Raw genomic sequence first — 22,551 nt, 5'->3', positions numbered from 1 at the left:
ATTGCTATGCTGTACACCTAAAACTAATGTAACACTGAATGTCAACTGTCACTGAAAAATACAAGAACCACTGGATTCCAGAAAATAAAAGCAAGCAGGGACCTCGTCAATTTCCCAGTGATAATCGCAGCGAAGACCACGGACCATGCACAGTCTTTTGCAGTATGTGTCACAATCAAGGAATAAAACTTCAACTCAAGGGAACCGCTTCTCACTCTTCTGTAGCAGGGGTACAGAAACGTTTGATTCGCTCTTTACTCTTTGCTTGTGCTCTACAAACTCCAGAATCAAGTTCCCCTTCTCCAGCCACTTGACAGACCTGGCAGTTTGGCTGACGTGTACACTCTTAAACATTTTTACATTATCCCTGAAACTAAATGATTATTGTTTCTGGATATATGACCTACGAAAATGGGGAAAAAAAAGGGATCCCGTCAATTAATGTATTTTCACAAATGGTTATGTTTAAAACCCCTAAGTTTACAATGAATAACAAAACTAAAAAAGGTTAAATGGTATTCAAAATCAGTAATTATACAAATTAACTATGCTGTTGAGATTCCTTAGGAGGTACAAGTAATTTTTATAATTAACAGTGCTCTGAAGCCAAAAGTAACAGAATTAAATTATTTTTTCTTGGCTGATATTATACCAACTACTCAAAGCATGAATGGATTTTCAGTCTTTTGTACATGGTAGGTGAATGAAAATGCTTTTCTTATAGGGACTTTTAAAATTGAGGATGAGCTATTATACAATAAGGCTTCAAAGAGCCAAAGTAATATCTTAGGCTTTATAAGTAGTTATGACCAAAACCTCCAGTGACTGTCTGCTCTTTTCAGAGTGTGACTGTGTATGCACTTGCTTTTGGGAAGACTAATTCTTGCGCTGAGCCACAAATCAAATGGAAAAATGGGTCAGACTCACAGCTGACCAGGAGCTATGAAACCTCCAAAACCCACATTTATTCCATAGCCCAGAGGAGGGTGCATTAATTATCAGTGTACATAGAAAATAAACATCCCACCAGACACATGTACTGTGGAATTCCTAGGGAATAAATAATTCTGTTGAAATCAGTGATCGACTTGACAAAGGAAACCAGGGGATCACATGATTTGCTAGGAGTCCCTATTAACTCCATCGATCTGATACACAGCCTTTCTTTTGAAAGGACTTTAATAGTCTAATCCTACCCTGAAAAGATATAACTAAAATACAGAAGATATTTTCTGTAATAGAAAAGACAATACCCAGTAAAGACACATAGAAATAAGCTAAGAAAACATAGGAGTTTGGGAAAAAAACAAAAAAACAAAAAACAGTGACTATGGTTTATCAGTAAGATAATAGAACCCCAGAAAGCTAGACATACTAGAGAACATACTGGTGGTTCCATTTATATGGACTTTGAGAAGAATGACAATTATTTGATGGTGAGAAAGTTCTCAATAATCATTGCGGGGCAGGGGACCACTGATGAGCAGGGGCATGAGAACCCTTTGGGGATTTAGCATTGAGGTTTTTTTGTTTTGTTTTGTTTTGTTTTGTTTTGTTCTAAACCTGGGTGGTGGTTACATGGTTATAAATATACTTATGTAAAAATGTATAAACTGTACATCTAAAGTGCAGGATACTTAATACACCTTACTGCATGTACACCTTAGTTTAAAATAACATAAAAGAACTTAAACCCTAAATGCAGTAAAAAAAAAAAAAGAGGCTTCTCTCCAGATACATACAAAATTACCATCTTTCCAATAGCTATACAGATAACACACGACAAGATCCATTCAAAACTAAATTTTAAAAATCATGAGAATTCAGCACAAGCTGTTCTCTTTGCCAAATAGCACTGAAGGTGTTGTCACATTTCATCTCATTCACAACAGATGGAGATGACAAATACAAATATTTTAGGAGAAAGACTGACGATGAAATCTTGGCAGTGAAATTCTCATCCTCCGTTCACTAGGCACACTATGGTAGACTGGGTTACTGTCCAGCAAACACTCACTTCCTCCCATGGACCTCCACAGGGGGGCATCCTCCCCCTCTGTTGGCATTGGGCCTGGACAATGACTTGAGTGGCCAATAGGTTGTTTAGATATGTGACTTAACAGAGCCCTCGCAAGTGTTCGTGCATCTGGACTTGCCCCTTGTGCTACTGACGCTTGCCAACAGAAGACGAGACAGGAAGGAGATGTGGTCACAACCTGCAGTGTGGCCCCAGTCCAGTTCAGCAGAATCCTAGACTATCTTCAGACCAGTGTATAAGAAATCAATGCTTGTCGTTATAAGCCACTGAAATTCTGGGGAGTAAATAATGGATACTGTGTTTTTCCTTTGAGAATACAGAACTCATTCAGCCAGTACTAGAGTGCTGTGAACAGATAGCCCTCGGCTGCCGGTCCTCTTTGGAATGACCTCAGTTTAAGGAAGAGTCACCATCCCAGGCCGTGCTCTCTTCCTGCAGCAGCCTTCATCCAAGGATGCAGGAGAAAGGCCCAGCCCTTCACACCAATTTGGGACAACTCTCCAGAGCAACCCGCAGACTCAGCTGGCTTTCAGTCAGAATGTATCCTAGCCCACCTCTCCTTCTATTAAATCCTGCCTCCTTCGCCTCTCTCTCACAAGTATTGATTCCAAAGCCCCTCCCTAATAAATTTCCTGCATGCAAATCTCCATCCTAACGTGTTTCCCAGGAACCCAACCTCTACTGTGTAGCATTATTTTGACAACAGCTGATACACATATACAGTCAATACTAATGACTGATTTCCTGATAATCTGACAAAAACTTTATATGTATACCTCCAGCACAAATTACAGCATTCAGAATATCAAATCTACTTAAAAATTAATGAGCATTATTGAGCATATGGTTTTTCCAATCAGAAGATGAATATAAACTCTCATGAGTAAACCTCAAATCATGACTAAGGCAAAATTTCTTCTATATAAAAAAAAATTTATATGCTATTTTTGCTTCATTGCATAGTACTTAAAACAAAATTCCTCCTTCACTGTCAAATTTGTTGAGACATAGCTGTCACTCACTCAAATCTCAAGCATCACTCTATACAACACCTGGGGTCATGTTCTTATGTGTGCTCATACCTTCAGATCATCATCACAAGAAAGCTATAGGGCAGCAGGACGTGTGAACCTCTTGGTCCTAAAAGTTATTTCCAAACTTACTGAGAGCAGAACTATGGGTTCTTCACCCCCTGGCTGGCACTAGACACAAACCAGGCAAACATGTAACACAGCTGTGTGAAGACACTGAAGGCCAACCACTGCAGATGAGGAGAGGCTACGATAATTCAGGATGAGGAAGTATGAGAGGAGAGCTTACACACTGGCCCTGGCTTTCACCTGAAGGCATTTTCTGGAGAGAGACTGCTACAAGGGAGAGACTATATTTCAGGCCCTAAAGAAAATCAAAACATATTACAGGCATACAGGTCCCCTGACTACAACCTCCAAGGCAATCAGGATAAATTTATTGGTTGAACCTCATTTCCTTAGAAATTAACTCATAATCAAATGCAAAATTATGAAGTATAGTAGAAACTACTTAGAAGCAAATGATTAAAAAATACTATGTATCAAAATACATGGTACCATCAAGGTGGTAATTAGGGACACATTTATAATCTTAAATATTGATAAGTAGACTAATGAAATTAATGGGCTAAAAATTGGTCTTAAAAAATCTAGAATAGGAATATCAGAGTAGACCCAGAGAAATGTAAAAGAAGAAAATAAAAAACAAAAATAGGACTTCTGGCCAAGATGAAGATATAGGTAAACTCGCTTTGTCTCTGTGTACAACTACAGCAAACATTACAATGAGACTACAAATATCACCCCGATTTTAAAGAAGCCACACTCGTCCACACGCACAGGAGGGGCAGAGATGTGGGGTGGCATGGGGAGGAGGTGGAATGGGCGATTCCACGTGTGGTGGGTAACAGTCTAAAGGGATGCCTCAGAAGCAAGCGATCCGAGCCCCAGACCAGACCACCAAGCCCAAGGCTCCTGGACCAGGAATGTAAGTCTCTGTAACTGCAGGCTATAAAAGCTAGAGGGCTTTGGAGTGGTGAAAGAAACTGATGGTTTCTCAGGAGACTCCTCTTAAAGGACCTGCAAAGGTCTCAGCACTTACGCAGGCCCACCCTGTCTAGGATTCAGCACCAGGGCAACAGCTGGAAGGGCACAAGTGGCACACAGGGAAAAAGGGAGAAAGTGAACTGACTGGCAACAGGACAAGTGCTGGGAGACAGCTTCCTCCCAGGCAATCTCAGAGGCGAGGCAGCAGCATTGTCCCCTCTCTGTGCCCTCCCCTACACAGAGTCACAAAGTGGTGAAATGGGTTTCCCCACCCTAGCAATTACCTAGACTCTGCCCCACACAATTTACAGGTGCCTTTCCTACAACAGGCCACGTTACTAAGACAGGGAGTCAAAGCAGCTCTACCTAATACACAGAAACAAACACAGGGAGGCTGTCAAAATGAGGAGACAAAGAAACATGGCCCGAATGAAAGAAGAGAACAAAACTCCAGGAAGTTACTAAATGAAATGGAGATAAACAACATATCAGATGCAGAATGCAAAGATACTGATGATTGGGGGGCTCAAAGAACTCACTGGGTGCTGCAACAGCATAAAAGAAGACTCAGGGAAAAATGAAGTTTGCATTAAATGAAAAAAAAAATCTACAGGGAACCAATAGTGGAGAGAATGAAGCCTAGAATCAAATCAACAATATAGAATGTAAGGAAGAAGAAAAGCATTCAATCAGAACAGCAAGAAGAAAAAAGAACTCTAAAAAACGAGGATAGAATAAGGAGCCTTTGGGACATCTCCAAACTTACCAACATACAAATCACAGGGATGTGAGTTCCAGCCAAGTTGGAGGTCGTAGGGAGAAACCCTTCTTTGCACAACCAAAAGGATAACAACCAATCTAAAAACAATAAACAACCAGAAGTGCCAGAAAATCAAATCACAGCGATGCCAGAAGGAAAAGAGGAAGAGCAAGAAATTGAAAGCTTAATTGAAAAATAATGAAAGAAGGGGAGGGTGGTAATGGGAGGGAAGTGGGGAGGGGTAGGAAGGGGGACTGGATTGGGAGTAAAAAGGAGAAAACTGTATTTGAACAATGATTAAAATAAAAAGAAAAAAAAGAAAAAATAATAATGAAAGAAAACCTCCCTAATTTAGTGAAAAATAGAAAATAGACATACAAGTCCAGGAAACACAGAGTCCCAAAGAAGTTCAAGCCAAGGAGGACCACACCAAGAAACATCATAGTAAAAATGCCAAAGGTTAAAGACAAAGAGAATCTTAAAAGGGCAAAAGAAAAGCAAAGAATTACCCAGAAAGGAGTTTGCATAAGACTGTCAGCTGATTTCTCAAAAGAAACTTTGCAAGCTAGGAGGAGCTGGCAAGAAGTATTCAAAGTGATGAAAAGCAAGGACCTACAACCTAGATCACTCTATCCAGCAAAGCTATCATTTAGATTTGAAGGACAGATAAAGTGCTTCCCAAATAAAGCAGAGCTAAAGGAGTTCACAATTACCAACTCATTATAATATGAAATGTTAACAGGAACTATAGAAGAAAAAGATCAAAATTATGAACAATAAAAAGGCAACAAATTCACAAGTATCAACAACTGAATCTAAAACTAAGCAATCAAGCAGAACAGGAACAGAATAATACATATTGAGATCATTTGGAGGGTTATCAGCTGAGACAGGGAAGGGAGAGAATGGGGGAAAAGGTGCAGGGGTTAAGAAGTACAAATTGGTAGATACAAAATGGACAGGGGGGTGTTAAAGAACAGTATAGGAAAGGGAGATGCCAAAGATCTTTTATGTATGACCCATGGACCTGAACTATGGGAGGGGTTGCTGGAAGGAATGAGGATACCAGACAAAGGCCGGCAAAGTGGGAAAAATTGGGACAACTGAAATAGCATAATCAGTAAAATATATTTAAAAAAACAAATACAAAAACAAATGATATAGAAAATCAACTAAACTGAAATCACACTCTTTTAGACAACAGGTACAACTATCAAGGAAAAAGGAGAGAAACCACAGAAACAACAAAAAAGAAAAGCTACTTATACCTGCAGATATAGCAAAATTTTCTAATTAAAAATACTATTACAAAACTGTGTTGATAAATTTGAAACTTAGGAAAAAATGGAAAAATCTGACCAAAATGGTCTTCAGTAGAATAAAATCTTATTCTAATGATAACCACAACCCAACCTGAGGGATATTCAGTAATAATTCTACTACTACGATTACCACTACTACTAATGGCCTGTGCTCTTCCAATTGCCACGGTTTTGAAAGACAGAAAGAATAAGGAACTGTTCATTCAGAATTGAAGTACATTAAAGAGCTATGACTACTAAATGCAGTAAGTAATTCTCAAGCAGACCTTGTACCAGAAAAAAATTTTTTTTCTTTTGTTATAAAGGACATTACTGAGAGAACTAGCAAATCAGACTAAAGCCTCTAGATTAAATAGCGGCACTACAGCGATATTCATTTCCTGAATGTGACTATTACACTGTGGTTGTGCAAAAGAATATTCTTACTCTTTTTGGTAAATACCTCTCCAAATATTTAGCGATAATGGGATATCCATTCTGAAACTATTCCATAATTGTAATATGTATACAGAGAGAGAATGATGAGGAAAATGTATTAAATATTAACAACTGGGGGACCTAGGTGAAAAAAATATAGAAAGTCTTAGTACTTTTGCATTATCTCAAAAATACAAAGCTAAGTTTTTAAAAAACTATAAACACAAGCCTTCATTAACTCACACGTATGAATCCAAATCTCTTCACACTGACTCTAAACAAAGAACTTAAAACAATTTTCATTATATTTCCCCATAATTTCAATCTACAATGATTTTTTGATGCTTCTTAAATTCACGGAAGAAAAAGTAGTGTGAATATTCACGCTATATAAACCAAAGGCTACACACACACACACACACACACACACCAGGGCTATATATACCAGAAAGAAAACTAACTTAAGTTTAAATTTAAAAGAAAAAGATAGATAAACAGACCCTAACATACACTTCTCTGAGGACAATATGCACTATTTCTAAGCTCCTTTAATATCATTTTAAAATTCTTATCTGTAATAAATCGTCACACACCAAAAAAGTGTGTCTAATGTGAATATTATTGCCTTAATGATGTATTTAGAACAAAGGAAAATTTCATGTCTCAATATATTTTCACTGTAACAGGAGTCCATTAGTTCTAATTTAATTTTACAAATTTGGAAACACAGATAGTACTCATAAGCAAATCGACTTTTAAAAAATTATATGAATTCTCATTTTATCAATTTTATATTCACTTTAAAGACTAGATTTCTGGTACAAGTTGATGCTTAAAATGTTAACCAAAAGATTTATACATTCTGCCCTGGCTGGTGTAGCTCAGTAGATTGAGCGTGGGCTGTGAACCAAAGCATCACAGGTTCAATTCCCAGTCAGGGCGAATGCTTGGGTTGCAGGCCAGGTCCCCAGTGGGGGCCATGTGAGAGGCAACCACACATTGATTCTCTCTCTCTCCTTCTCTTCCCCTCTCTAAAAATAAATAAATAAAATCTTTTAAAAAAAGATTTATACATTCTGCTGAGTACAATACTTTAAAAATGTAACGAGTACGATTTGCAAGCTGTCCTCAAGTCCCCAGTACCTTCAAGGTTCTAGATGAAATGTGTAACTTGAACAGGGCTTACAGATAAAGAATCAAGTGCAAGATTAATGGCTACCATTTTTACAAACAGCTTATACCTGAAGAATAAAATTATCGGTTGAATCAACTTCCTCTTCTTTCCAAATTTTTCTTGAAGGGAAATTTTTATTGTAAAAACTATAGCTTGTTATAAGAAGAAATTATAGTGATTTTCTTGTAACAAGCATATTAAAATGTATGATTAATCATAGCTTAACAATCATATTCAAACTTGATAATCTGCCACAATGACAGTGAAAACGGCGTCACAAAATCCCTTTCAGACGATCAATAGCGCTACGAAATCAGAAGAAAGTAAATGAGACGCAACCAAGACTGAGTGGAAAAGGCACCATTGTTATCATCATCTTGTCAACAATAACAACTAATATTTATTGAGCTCTTACACTGGGCCAGACACTGTTCTAAATTATTTACAAGCATTATCTCATTAAATCCTCGAGCTGATGCTACATGGTAACTCAGAGACAGACTCTTCCAGAAACTGCAAAGAGGGTGCCAGGTCTTGTTCAGGACATTGAGGCACCACCTTCTCTCTTTCCCAGTGAGGACAGGGCCTGGAACAGGCTTCAGGAAGTGTAAGAGCCCAGTGTTTGTGAACACTGCCTTAAATGAAGGCTCATAAACGGTTCATTCTAATCTCTTCTGAAATGTTGATGGAAGTACACAAAGACTTCTTACATAGCAATGAATCAGATGTCTTCCACCCAACCCGGACAGCCAATGTCACAGAGAGCTCCACACCCCTCAGAGAGTCCAGGGCCCAGGGAAACCAGCCCCAGCCCCAAGGCATGCTCAGGGGAGCAACTGCAGTTCCATCAAGTTTTATACGCTTGGATACATTGTATTAGCACCTTTCAGAAGTATATCTGTAATACACTCTTCTCGTCAATCCATAACCCCATGAAGCAGGGCCGGCAGATTTTTTTATTATTGTTCCCACTGCAGACGTGGCAACTCAGACACAGAGAGGTTAAGTCACTCACATAAGCTACAGTTCCAGGGGGACAAAAACAAAAGAATCATGAAAGTGTACCCATTTGCACACCTATGTTCATAGCATCATTCGCAACAGCCAAGATAGAAGCAACCCGTTTCTACTAATGGATGAATAAACAAAATGTGTATCTAAATATGATGAAATGTTATTATTCAGCCTTAAAAAGGAAGGAAATGCTGACACATGCTACAACATGGAAGAACCCTAAGTGACATTAACTACGTGACATAAGCAAGTCACAGAAGGGCAAATGTTGTATGGTCCCACCTAGATGAGGTACCTAGAGCAGTCAGATGCATAGAGACAACAGAACTGTGGTTGCTAAGGGCTAAGGAATGGGGAATGGGGAGTCATTTAATGTGTCTGGAGTTTCAGCTGGAAAGGATGAAAAAGTTCTACAGATGAAGGGTGGTTATGGTTGTACAATAAGGTAGATACCTAACGCAAGAGAATGGTACACTTACAAATGGTTAAAGTGATAATTTTTTTGTTGCATATATTTTACTACACTTTTTAAACAAGTGTTTCCAATACCTAAATCATTCTGTAACTCCTGGTCTCAGACTGTGTGTGTACAGCTCTGAGGATACAATGATATTAGAATTCAACTATACAACACTCTTTAGTGATGAGATGTACTCAGTAGATTTTAAAATGTTGAAAAACAATGGAATAGAAATAATATACTCCAATGACCTTTTAAAAACATCTGTCCCAGAGATGGAAATTAATTTGCTCATTCTCAAATATTTACTAAACACCTAGCAAGTATGCCAGGAAAAATCTTTGGTACTATGGATTCAATAGTGAGGAAAGACAGATATAGTCACTATATTAATGAATATACAAGCTGACATGTGGGGAATGAAAGAGAGAAAAATAGACCGTAAGTAGATAATCACAAACATGAATGTTTAATTATAAACAACATGGAGGAACACAGCTGGTTTTGTTCATGAGCACAGGACAAAGTAACCTGCCCTAGACTGATGCACTAGACAAAAACTGAAAAAAGAGTAAGGGTTAACTAGTGGGACTGTAAGAGTATCCAGGCAAAGGGAACCGAATGTGCAAAGGTCCTGTGGCAGGAGGCAAACCGGGGAACCAAAGGAATGACAGAGCCTGGCTGGAGCCCAAAGGACAAGGAGGAGAGTGTGTGGGCAAGGGACTAGAGAGACAGGCCAGGCAAAACCCCACAGTCTTGCTAACTGTTTAAGGAACTGGGTTTTTACCTAACTGCAATTAAAAGTCACTGAAAGGATGTAAGATTGGAGACAGCAAAATCAGAGCTGCACTTTTAAAAGATCGGACATAACACAGGAATTAGAGACATTTCTGGATAAAATTTCCTCACTACTAAATCAACACAGCCTGACCTTTCCCAGAATCAGACCTAGCACTGGGAAGCCTAAGTTTCTAGTCCTCATTCTGTCACTAATTAAATGAGTCTTTATATAAAAGTTACTTCACCACTATCTCTAACATAATTTATCTCAGAAGATTTCTAAAGCCCCAAACAACTCAAAACATTCTTTTTCTGGGATCCCACCCTCCAACTTGCTTTAGCCCAGGCAAAAGAGGAATCCAGTACTTACACGATTTGAACCTATTCGATAACCTTGAGGCTCTGCTCCAGCCACAGCCCCCTAACCACGTCCGTGGCACTCCTGCCTTCCGGCCACACGGGTGCAGACAACAAACAGGAAGTAACAGGCTAGACATCCGCCCACTACTACTTACTAACCACCTCAGGCTTTACTCTGTTATAAGGAATTGTGTTTCCTTAAGGCAGTAAAGGTCAGTGTAAGTATTTTAATAAACTGATGTTTTTGTTTGCCTATTGTTCAAAGTACACTTTAATGTTTAATAAAACAAGGATGAAACCTAGGAAGCCTCCATGACTTCAATGTTCTAGTAACAGTAAGTCTTATATACATTAGACTAGCAGTGTTTGAAATTCACAGTCCAGCTATGTTCATTAACAGATCTCAAAATGAGGAAGGTAGATCTAGCAATCTACTGGCAGCTTAATTACCTGCTCCCACACTATTACTGGTGATCTGACAAGTAGTGTACATGGACAGTCTTGGATAAATGGATGTGTCGGGTTAGGAGTGCTGAAAGCCCAGTTGCAGCCCTCACAGAAAAAAAGCACAAGAAAACCACCTAGATGAGCTACCAAGGTTCTTGAGGTTCACCAACCCCACCTTCTCTGCCGTGGGAGGTCTTCAGACCCAGTGTCTGGTCACCTGATACAGAAAGGGATACTAACCTGATCTGTTAGAGGCCTGCAAACACTGAAAGAAAAATAAAAACTGGACTCCAAATTCAGCTGAATAAAAAATCAATTTTCATTTAATAACACAAAACAACTTAGCCTTTCACATGTTCTTTTAGGGGAAAAAAATCTGAAAACTCATATTAACATTAATAATCAATTTTTAACTACTCCCACTCATTATTATAGAAAGGCCTTAGGATCTTATATTTTAACATCAAAGTAGGAAAGTCTAATACCACTGAGCCAGCATCTGCGATAAGGAATCAATTTCTTTCTGCTTTGTCAACTTCTAAAAGATGTCAACTGGTGCTGAAAACATAATCAAAAAAACATACAGAGAAAGAGTCCAGCCCTGGCTGGCGTAGCTCAGTGGATTGAGTGCGGGCTGCGAACCAAAGTGTCGCAAGTTCGATTCCCAGCCAGGGCACATGCCTGGGTTGCAGGCCACGGCCCCCAGCAACCACACACTGATGTTTCTCTCTCTCTCTCTTTCTCCCTCCCTTCCCTCTCTAAAAATAAATAAATAAAACCTTTAAAAAAATAGCATTTCTTAGGTTGAAAAGTTTAGGGTTTAAACAACAAAAAAAAAGAGTCTAAGTAAAGTTGAACCTAGAGTAGAGAAAGCAGGAAATCAAGGCATTTAAACGTTGCAGAAAAAAGCCCTGGCTGGTGCAGCTCAGTAGATTGAGCACTGGCCTACGAAACAAAGGGTCACTGGTTTGATTACCCATCAGGGCACATGCCTGGGATACAGGCCAGGCTCCCCAATAGGGGGTGCTCCAGAGGCAACCACACTTGGATGTTTGTTTCTCTTCCTCCTTTCCTCTCTCTAAAAATAAATAAATAAAATCTTTGTTTAAAGAGTTGCAGAAAAAAGAACAGCCATTCTTCAGTGCTGCCTAATTCAAGATAGACAACAATAATAATATTTAAACTCAAGCCATTTTAGTGAGAATGAAGTAGAAGAGGTAATCTGGTAGAGCAGAGGGAACTAAGTAGAAGTCAAGAACCGATCCAAACCCTGTCTCTGAAACCAGTCGTACAAACATGCCAAAACAGAATTTCCTGAGCCCCATGAGTATAGTGCTGCTTAAAAAACAATTATAGTAATAAATAATTTAACACGCGATGTAATGTAAAAGTGACCTCCAAATTGCTAAATACAAAAGAAAACAAACAGAAGAGATGAAAACAGTGGAGGATCTGAAAGTACATACTTAGAATAGCCCAGTATTGTAAAAGACATGCACAAAATGATATTTAAACTAATTAAGGTATATAGCCTGTGCCTTCTTTATTTTTATTTACTTGCTTTTTTTATCCCCATTCAAGGACATATTTATTGATTTTGATCAATAGGGGAAGGAAGAGAGGGAGAGAAATATCAATGTGAGAGAGAAACATAGACTGGTTGCCTCTTGTACACACCTCAACCAGACAGAGACTGAATCTGCAACCCAGGTACCATAATTTGCCGTGTATAATGTGCACTTTTTTGTCCAATTTTTTGAAGGAAAAATACGGATGCATATTATACATGGGTAGCACTAACTCAGTACTGTATGTCTTTAATTCTTTTATTTATGCTTATGCGTTAAAAGTCTAATTCTAGAAAGCAGTAATGATATCCATATATAAAATAATACCCTGGAATAAGATAATCAGTTTTGTTTCTTAAAAAATAAATAAGTAAATAGTTGAATTTAAAAATTGAAACAAAGTATTTTTTTTTCCTGACCGTTTGGACCAAAACCGTGGGTGCGCATTATACATGGGAGCACATTACACACTGCAAAGTACAGTATGTGCCCTGACGAGGAATCAAACCCACGATCTTTCAGTTTATGGGACGATGCTCCAATGAACTGAGCCACACTGACCAGGGCAGCTGTGTCTTATTTAAAATGCTTCTTTTATAAATGGTCTTCCTCACTGACAGAAAAACACATCGAATCTTGAAAACTCAGTGATCTTCCACCAGAAATTCACCTGCTATCCCACCAGTTACCAGCAGTGGGAAGCAGAGAGTTGCTGCAGCTGTGAACCAAGAGCCCAATAGGGCTCCTCACCTGTCAAGACTTCAGGCAAGTCAGTCTGAAGTGTGTCCTAAGAGCTCTGTGCCATCTCACAAACAGGCTTTCTACCCTTACTCCTCAGACAGAATAGAGGGAATCTGCTGAACTATTACAGAGATAGCATCCCCAATCATAATCTAAGAAGCATTATCTCACAAAAACAATGTTAAATCACAAGAGACTGGGCTACGTAAGTAACAATATCATCTATACAAGGCAAGATCATTCAATATTTGAAAAAAGTTTTCCAGGTTCTCCTAAGAGATGAAAGAGTGTGTTAAAGTGCTAGGGAAAACATGGTGGGGGGAGTTCGAAACGCTGTTCCACACAACTTAGACCCTGTGTTAAAAGGAAGTTCACGTGGGGCTTGTCTCACCAGCTACCTCATTTACTGTAATGCGGTGCTTACACAGGGACAAACAGATCAACAAAAGGGAGAAGAAATCAGACATCCAAAGCAGGCCTAAGCATAACTAAAACCTTTAAATAAGACAGAAGGGGCATTACAAAATCATGAGGAAAGAAGAAATGCAATAAAAGGTGATGTGATGATTAAGTTTCCACATGAGAAAACAAAATTAATTCAATCCCTACTTCACTCCATTCTTAAAAATAAGCTCCAGATAGGTTTACAGTCTTAAATGTAACTAAAACTTTATTAGAAAAAATAGAACAATATTGTGAGTGAATATTAAACATTAGCCAAGGGATATGAATCCAATATAGAAAGGAGAAAGAAATATGAAAACATGTTTAATCCCACAAAGTAATCAGGTAAACACAATTAAAATGAGATAGCATCAAGGCAGTAAAACTTAAGTGGGAAAATACCAAGTGTTGAAGACAATGCAAAGAAACAGATGAAGAAAGAACACTCAACTGATGTGACATTATAAACGTCACTGACAATGTGCAGAATAATCTGGCTGCATGTGGTCAAATTCAAAACAACACTGACCTATGAATCACTGTGTATTACTATTTCAACCGTAGTTATTGTCCAGAAAGCTCACACACATGCTCACAAAGGGAAATGTGTTGTATTTTTCAGTGCAGCATTATAGGTAACAGCAAAAGAAAAATGTTTTTAGCCCTGGCTGGCGTAGCTCAGTGGATTGAGCGCGGGCTGGGAACCAAAGTATCCCAAGTTCGATTCCCAGCCAGAGTACATGCCTGGGTTGCAGGCCATAACCCCCAGCAACCGCACATTGACGTTTCTCTCTCTATCTCCCTCCCTTCCCTCTCTAAAAATAAATAAATAAAATCTTAAAAAAAAAAAAAGAAAACTGTTTTTAAAGCACTCCAGATGTTCATGGTAAGAGAATACATAAATAATGTGGTATAGTATTCTTTTAAAGAATACTATGAATACTACAAAGTAGTTAAAATGCGTTAACTACATATGTATTTACTAACATAGCTAGACCACAAAAATAAGAAAATGGCAAAATTTTACAGAGGTAATTTAAACACATGCAAAACACATATTTATGTTACTGTGGGGTATATAAGTAACAGTAAAACTATAAAACAGACTACATACATAGCAGATTGTTACAGTGGCTGCCTCTGGACCCGAGGCAGGGGCAATGGGGGGTCAGAAGGACAGACAGAAAGGGGGAAGAACTGGGGAAGAATACTATTCATACTTGCTCAACTGTGAACACTTCAGGTGGCATTATGTGGAATTTTATTATATTATCCTCTGTGCTATTCTGTAATTTATTATTATTGTTCCTGATGCAAAAAAGTAGCTAAACAAACATAAAGTGGTAAAGAATACATTGTACTCTGGGTGATGAAAACAAAACTATTTTTGGCTGCTGCTGTACTGTATTTTTCCATTTTTCATAATAAGCCTACATCAATTTCAGAAGTGGGGGGATCTTTTTGAACAGAAAAACATATACAGGTAGTGGTAAGATCCATGTAGTTCTGATTCACATAAATATCTGCTGGCAGGATTTTTTAAGTTTTTGCAAGTGCGACATCACATGCTCGCTTCTCCGGTGACGTACTCTGCAAGTTCTACACGACCCAATCACAACCTACTTTGAAACTCCTGAACTTTTATATAAAATGTTCATGTACAAGTGAAGAGAACAAAACTTGCTTCTATAAACATTCTAGTCTTTGAGAAAGGATAAAGGAATTCCATAATGGCAATGGATTACAAATGCTTTCATCATTCATTATAATCGCACAAAAATATAAGAGAGCACTCACTATAAGAAACAAATTTGGTGTGCATCCCAGCATGAATTTTTTTCATTATTATGATAAATATTTGTGGAAAGCATTTCAAATTAAAATATAATGAGAAAGTAATAAAATCTACCATTGCATTCCATTTCATCAGAAAATAAAATTGAAACTTTTACTACAGGTAATGAATATTGGTCAAAGAGCTTAACCTCACCATACGTCAGTTTTCCCATCTATAAAATGAGCATGCCATGCCTATCTGAAGGGTTATGGCAATCACACAGGCTAATTAACGTCAATCGGTGAAACACCTGCAGGGCTACTTAGCTGGAGGCAGAGAGAAGTCAAGTGCCAAGCTCAAAGCCCAGCCATGGCAGGCATTAGTGGTGCAAATCAAACTGAATATAGGAAGCTTCATTTAATTACCAAGGGAAAAGGGAAATAGTCTTAGAAAATGGCAACCACGATGTAACAAAATGATGTAAGAAAACAATACCTCTTTCTAATAAACAGATATAAGAACTTAATATCAATACTAAGTAATGGTCATGCCAACAAAATAATTCCAATAGCAACAGCTTTAAGACGTGGTCACTTTCACTTAAAAAAACTATAAAGCATTATACATGATCTGCAACTATTCAGGTACTTAGATGGAACACGTGGAAAAAATACCAAAGGGAAAACAGATGGGTCAGATTGTTGAACCGTGTTCCCCAAAATATTTTTACCATTTTGTACCCACTCCATGAACAGTCATTCTTACTTGTCTCAGCTCACGGGTGGGCGAGGTGCCTTAGGAATGAGACACGCCCCTTTACCCACCAGCCAAGCCAAATCCGCCCAGCAGTCAGCAGGGGGGGGAGCCAGAAAGCTCTCGTGTCTACAGCACTGCTACTTTGGCTTTAAAATTAAACAAGGAGCAGAGGAAAGAGCCCTGAAATTTCAGAAAGCATCTTACCAGCGTGATGTCTCGAGAAGCCGCAGCTGCGCTCATGTGCAAACTAGGCTGCCTCACAGAACTGCTGCAGTCCAGGGCCCGGGCAAACGTCCCGACAGCACTGAGCAAACCACAAAAACAGAGGGAAAAATCAAGGCTCTGCTATGTTTTTGTATTGAAGAAACACATTGCGGTAGTGAATTAAAAGTCATAAAAGAAAAGTCACACAAGCTCTTGGATGTTTGAAAATCAAGTATCAAATAAAAAGTATTTTCTAAAAAATTTAAGAATCAGTAAGCCAAAATTTACCATTAAAATTGAGAAAGAGTAGTTTGTGAGACATAAAGGAGGAAAAGATCTATTTTGAAACACCACAGAGTAAACAATTTTGCATTCAAATGTGCTACAAAAAAACTGAAAGTAAATTAGCTCATTTGATTATTACTGCAAAGTCAGTTCTGACCCTTTTTTTTAGCCCAAACTGTGAAATCCCAGTAACATTTTTCCTGGAAATACAATCAACTTCTTCTTCCTATGAGGACTCGATATAGAATAGATTTCCATTAAAAAAAATCACAACACTAATTATCACTTAATGATATAAAAGGGCTTCCAATATGTAAAGAACCCTAATTCAAGAGGTAAAGCATGAAATGAAGACTTGCTACTTATCTATTTTTTCAACATGTTACCCAAGACAGAGGTTTTTAAAAATAATTTTAAATTTATTGATTTGGGGTGGGGCAGAAACTGATTTGTTGTTCCACTTATTCATGCAATCACTAGTTGCTTCTTTTTTTAAATTTTATTGATTTTCTATCTTTAGAGAGAAGGGAAGAGAGGGAGGAAAACACCAATGTGAGAGAGACACATTGATCTTTGCCTCTCACAAGCCCCCAGCTGGGGACCTTTCGGTTCACAGGCCAGCGCTCAATCCACTGAGCCACATCAGCCAGGGCCACTGGTTGCTCTAACATGTGCCCTGATTGGCGGTCAAACCCGTAATGTTGGCATAACAGGGACAATACTGTAAACAACTGAGCAACCTAGCAAGGGCAGGAAGAGATTTTTTTTTAACATTTTGATTAAAATATAACACATGTGTAGAAAAGTACACATTGTATAGCTATGTAGTGATGGTAAAGTTAAGTGTATCCATGTCACCAACAGCCAGGTCAAGAAACTGAAGGTGACAGCACCCTAGAAGGCTCCTTAGGCTCCTTCCCAATTTCTACTCCCTCCCTTTTCCTCCAAAGGAACCACCATCCTGGATTCTAACACTATAGGTTAATTTTGCTCATTCCGGAATTTAAATAGAATCACATACTATGTAATCTTTTTGTGTCCATCTTCTTTTGTTCAAAATGCTGCCGTGGACGCCCACACGCTGCTAGCTGTAGCTGTGTTCATTCGTTCTCTCTGACCTGGAGCACCCTGTGCACAGTGTCCCACCGCCACCCTACCACTGATGGATATCTGTTTCCCGTTTGGGGCTGCTATGGATAGTGATAGCCATGCCATCTGCACATGCGTCTTCTGGAGTGCTGGTCTGTGTAGGCGCTTCAGCTAGGTATGCATTTCGGAGTGAAACTGAAGACATATGCATGTCAGATGATTGCACACAGTTTACCAGCGCAGCCATACCAACTCAGAGTCCCTCGGGCGGGCGTGAGTGCTGGCTGCTCCACCTCTTTGCCAACGCGTGGCACTGAGGGTTTTCACATTTTACAAATTCTGGTGGTATGTGCAGTGGTGTTTGACCGTGGTCTTAATTTATATTTAGAAGACTTTCTTTTAAAGAAATTTAAAAAGACACTAGATGCATCTCTTTGGTGCCTCTCATTCTGGCTTAAAGACAAAAGGAAACATATGGCCCTTGGTAATCAAGGAAAAAACAATAACAATCAAATCTAAAACTGTAGGAGGAGGACCCCCCCCAAAATGGAATTATCTTCTGGAGGGTGGCCCCTTGTAGTATAGGCTTCCCCCGCTAAGTGAGTGTTCTAGGAACCCTTCTGTACCCACATACCAACCAGCGTTGTTGTGAGAAGCTGCATTCAGCCTCAATGAGTTTCTTTTTAAGACTCAATGTGTTTGCCCATTTCATGACAGGTGATTTACGAGCACACCTGCCCACACTGTGCTGAGTGCCCAGAGTTTTTGATCTAAAACAGCATGACCCTGTCTTAGGGACATAAATAGGAGGGTACCCCACCCTCTCTATTTACCCGATTTCTCCCCGAGAGACCATATTTTGTTTCCCCCAATGAAAATGTCCTCAAAGGGAAACATTTTGCCAATGTGGAAGAGGTAAAACAAAAAATCAGCACAACAGTAAAAGGCATCAAAGTTGACAAGTTCGAAAACTATTTTGAGCAGTGGAAAAAATGTCTCCATAGGTGTATTGCATCAAATGGAGAGTGCTTTGAAGGTGACTGAAGTTTAAACATGTAAGAACAAATACACAATTTTTATAAATGAATTCTGGTTTGGGGGGGCGAGAGGTCCCCTTTCATATACTATTGGGGAGGAGCCAGTCAGTGGAACAGACCACAGTGAAGAATCAAGAGTAGAACTGAATCACCAGCAGAAGCACTGGCCTGGAGACTCATACAGGTCACCCGGATTTTGAATTATTTAGCAGATGTTAAGTGATATTAAGCCTTCTTATATAACTAGAAAAACAAAAATACAACCAACAAAAAACTAGATTACAAAGAAAATGAAATGTGTAGAAAATCTTTTACAGAGAAAAGATGTTTTTGACTCAACAGTGCCATACTCACCGTGCTACAACTAAAAACTGGTCAATCTGTCGGTCTGTAAGTGGGCTATTTGGGTCCCAAACTTTAACTTCCAATTTTGACTGTTCCCTCTCATCTGATTCTCCTGTCAGAGAACAAAGGAAACGGAGCCTTATTACTCATGAGGCAAATGCATGGTCACATACGACTGACAACTGCGGTAACCACTCCATCAAAAACGCAAAGTAAATGTTCATGGTTTTGGTGCATTTCTTCAGTCAGCAGATGCAGAACATAGGACACTTTGTAACGTGAACACTGGTAATAACACAACCAAACGATACAGTATTCTCACCCGTCGATAACATGTATTTCCTGAATGCTTGCATGTGTGAGGCACTGAGCCTCACTCTAAGGGATACAAAGACAAAAAGGAAAGCACTCCAGCAGCAAGACACTTAAACTAGGATTAAAACTTATACACAAATAGCTGTGACACAAATGAGAAAAGCAGGTGTCACAAGAGAGGTAGAGATATGGCTGTGAAGTTCCAAAGATTAGAGAAATCATTTCAGACTAGCTAGGAAGTGAGGCCGTGAAGGAGGTGGCATCTGGGCCATGAACGGAAAGATATGAATTCACTGGCAGAAGAAAAGGACATTAGGACTAAGAAATGGGAGCATGAACAAAGCCACAGGGCTTACAAATGCGACAGGAAGTAGCTCATCTTGTCAGGAGTACATTAAGGGGAGTCAGAGGAGGTAGCTAAGAGAAGTGGATTATGAACACATTACTGAAGGTGCCACTTTGATTTTCTGAAAAGGAAGCCAATGAAAAGCCCTTGCCTTTTTAGTAGGAGAGTGAAAAGACCAGAATCAAACTTGTCATCTCTGTCTTAGCAATGGTATAAAATTTGCTCTAAAGACACAGGCGATGGAGACAGAGAGACACGGGACTGACAATGACGACACCAAAGAGAGAAGGTTTAGGACGTCAGTGACGTACCGGAGGCAGCGGGCAGCCTGGAGAACTACAGAGATAGTGCTGCCTGTTAACAGAAAGAAGGAAGCAAACAGGAGGTGAAGGCCGAGGAGAAGGCTGATGACAATGTAGGATGCTTTGCTTTAGGAATATCTCACAAGGAGATACAACCATCAGGCAGAACTCAACGTGAGGAAGAATGACAGCAATGGAAAACAGCCTTAGGAGTCCACTGAAATTCTGACTCACAGCTATGGATTTCCTATCAGGCTGGGGACTGGTTCTGACTTTGTTTTGCTTTAGAATCCCTCCACCTATATCAGGCAGTGCCTTGCACTGACAGACATACTATGCAGCTAAACATCCCCTGACAAATCCAGGCTATGGGCTTCTAATGTGTTTGGTCCCGGTATAGGAGCAAGCAGGTGTCAGTGGTTCAAACAGAGAAAGGGGGAGGGCAGGACAGCCAGTCTATCTGTAGTCTCCTGTCAGCCACTGCTGTCAGGTGGGGGACTTGCCCATCCTGCCCCTTGTTCAAAGGCAGATAACCTGAGACCAATCGCCACCCCCAACATAAAGGAAGGAACAGGCAGAGCAGAAAGAGTACTAGGCCAAACAGATCTAAGTGTTGGAAAGGGTTTCGTTTTTTATTGTTTACAATTCCCAGCATGCTGAGCCAAGACCTTCAACATTAGGTTCATAGTTAAAAAGCAAAAAATTTGTAAACTTGTGAAACTCGAGAAAGGAGAATGTCACATTTACACTTCCTTGTATCTTCAAATAATGTATTTTAAGTAAGAGAAATGATAATGGTAAAAAATAATGATGATAAAAATAAAAATTTCAGATCTTAATTTTTAAGCAATACAAGATGAAATGACAATGCCACTCGGTGTTAAGCCCCTCCTCTCTGTTATATACTCCAGAACTAAGGGTAAACTGTTTACTTTTCAAATTCTAGTGAAATTGATGTATTACAATTCCACTCATCCATTCTCCAGCACACAGCAGGAAGAGAATTCCACATAAGTATTCTAAAATACATTCGCTGCAAACAATAAAATACCACTCCCGGATGCACTTGTACTAACATCTAAGATACAGACAATACCATGGGATGAGAACAAAAACAGCAACAACAAAGAGAATAAATATATGTGCTCTGTATCAAACAGTCACTCTAAATAAAAAATTCCCCTTTTGGACTCACCACATATAATTACATTTATATCACAGTTTGGTCATTTTATAGCAAAAAAAAAGCCTTTAAGAAGCTCTTGAATGAACTTATTTAAAATTTGTATAATTAAACTCTCTGCTAAGCCAGCAGTAATCTCTGGAATGGTCTTTGTAACTGTGGTATGAGCCAGAGACTGGACCAAGATTAATTCCATGTTCCGGTGATGTTCATGCCAGTCAATGCAATAATCTCACCTTCCTCCTCCACTCACGATAATTTGCTCAAGTCCCACATCTTCAAATAACCCAGTTCATAAAGATCTCCCCAGTTTCTGAATTCCTACCAAATGAATTTACCAACTGCATGAATCGTATTATTAGCACCCCATTTTTGCTTCATATGGCCTTCATCATTTTGAAGACATGTAGATTCAGCCATCATTTTAAATGTGTTAACCTTAACCTTCAAGCTATATTTTAAGATTTCTAGAAAATGTGAACAAAGGACTTCTTTAGTATATCCTCTAAGAGCACACAGTGTTCAAAGACTCTGAAGAACTAAGGCTGTATGAAACTATCTACAGCCTCTGTCATGGACAGCTGGAAACACTTTGTTCTAAATACAATTTTCTTTGCACCAATCACTGGAATACTACACTTTCTGTGTTACAGTTAATTCAGAAATACACAAAGATACCATTTATCACCATTTTTGTTTAATATTGTTCTGAAACTTCTGGCCAATGTACTAAATTATAAAAAATGAATATAAAACCCTCAAGAGCATTCCCAATAAAGAAAATATATTGTTTAAAAAATCACATTCATTATAACAAAAAATATAAAACACTCAAAAATAAAATTGTAGTCACACTTATAAAAAAGAAATTACATGATGACTTAAATATAAATGAAGAGTAAGAAAATTTAAAATCTGAGGGATCTAATTTTTGTACAAGTAACTCACTAAGTTAAATTTAACAACTTTAAAGTCTTGGAAGACAGTAAAATGGTCCAAATGTTAATCTTTGTGTGTTTTTTTTTTGAAGATTTAATTTATTTATCTCTAGAGAGAGGGGAAGGGAGAGATAAAGGGAGGAAGAGAAACATCAGTGTGTGGTTGCCTCTTGTGCGCCCCCTACCGGGGGCTGGGGAACCTGGCCACAACCCAGGCATGTGCCCTGACTGGGAATTGAACCACCAACCCTTTGATTCGCAGGCCTACACTCAATCCACTGAGCTACACCAGCCAGGGCCCAAATATTAATCTTTACAAATCAAATATTATTATTATTATGAAAAGAATAGTAAGAGAAAAAGGTTTAACT

At 38.8% G+C, this 22,551-nt stretch overlaps 1 protein-coding gene across 1 annotated transcript in view; it reads right to left on the bottom strand.

Moving 5' to 3' along the window:
- MTA3 (metastasis associated 1 family member 3) overlaps positions 1 to 22,551 on the bottom strand; it is a 165,564-nt gene that overhangs the window by 55,832 nt on the left and 87,181 nt on the right. Inside the window, exons 8-9 of the mRNA XM_028516324.2 lie at positions 19,106 to 19,208; positions 16,341 to 16,440 (exon numbers count right to left, since the gene is read on the bottom strand). Coding sequence (XP_028372125.1) covers positions 16,341 to 16,440; positions 19,106 to 19,208 — 203 coding nt within the window. The remainder of the gene's footprint in view (positions 1 to 16,340; positions 16,441 to 19,105; positions 19,209 to 22,551) is intronic.

Source organism: Phyllostomus discolor, chromosome 6 (assembly GCF_004126475.2).
Source record: "Phyllostomus discolor isolate MPI-MPIP mPhyDis1 chromosome 6, mPhyDis1.pri.v3, whole genome shotgun sequence".
Classification (NCBI taxonomy): Eukaryota; Metazoa; Chordata; class Mammalia; order Chiroptera; family Phyllostomidae; genus Phyllostomus; species Phyllostomus discolor.
This window is presented reverse-complemented; position numbering and strand designations above follow the sequence as displayed.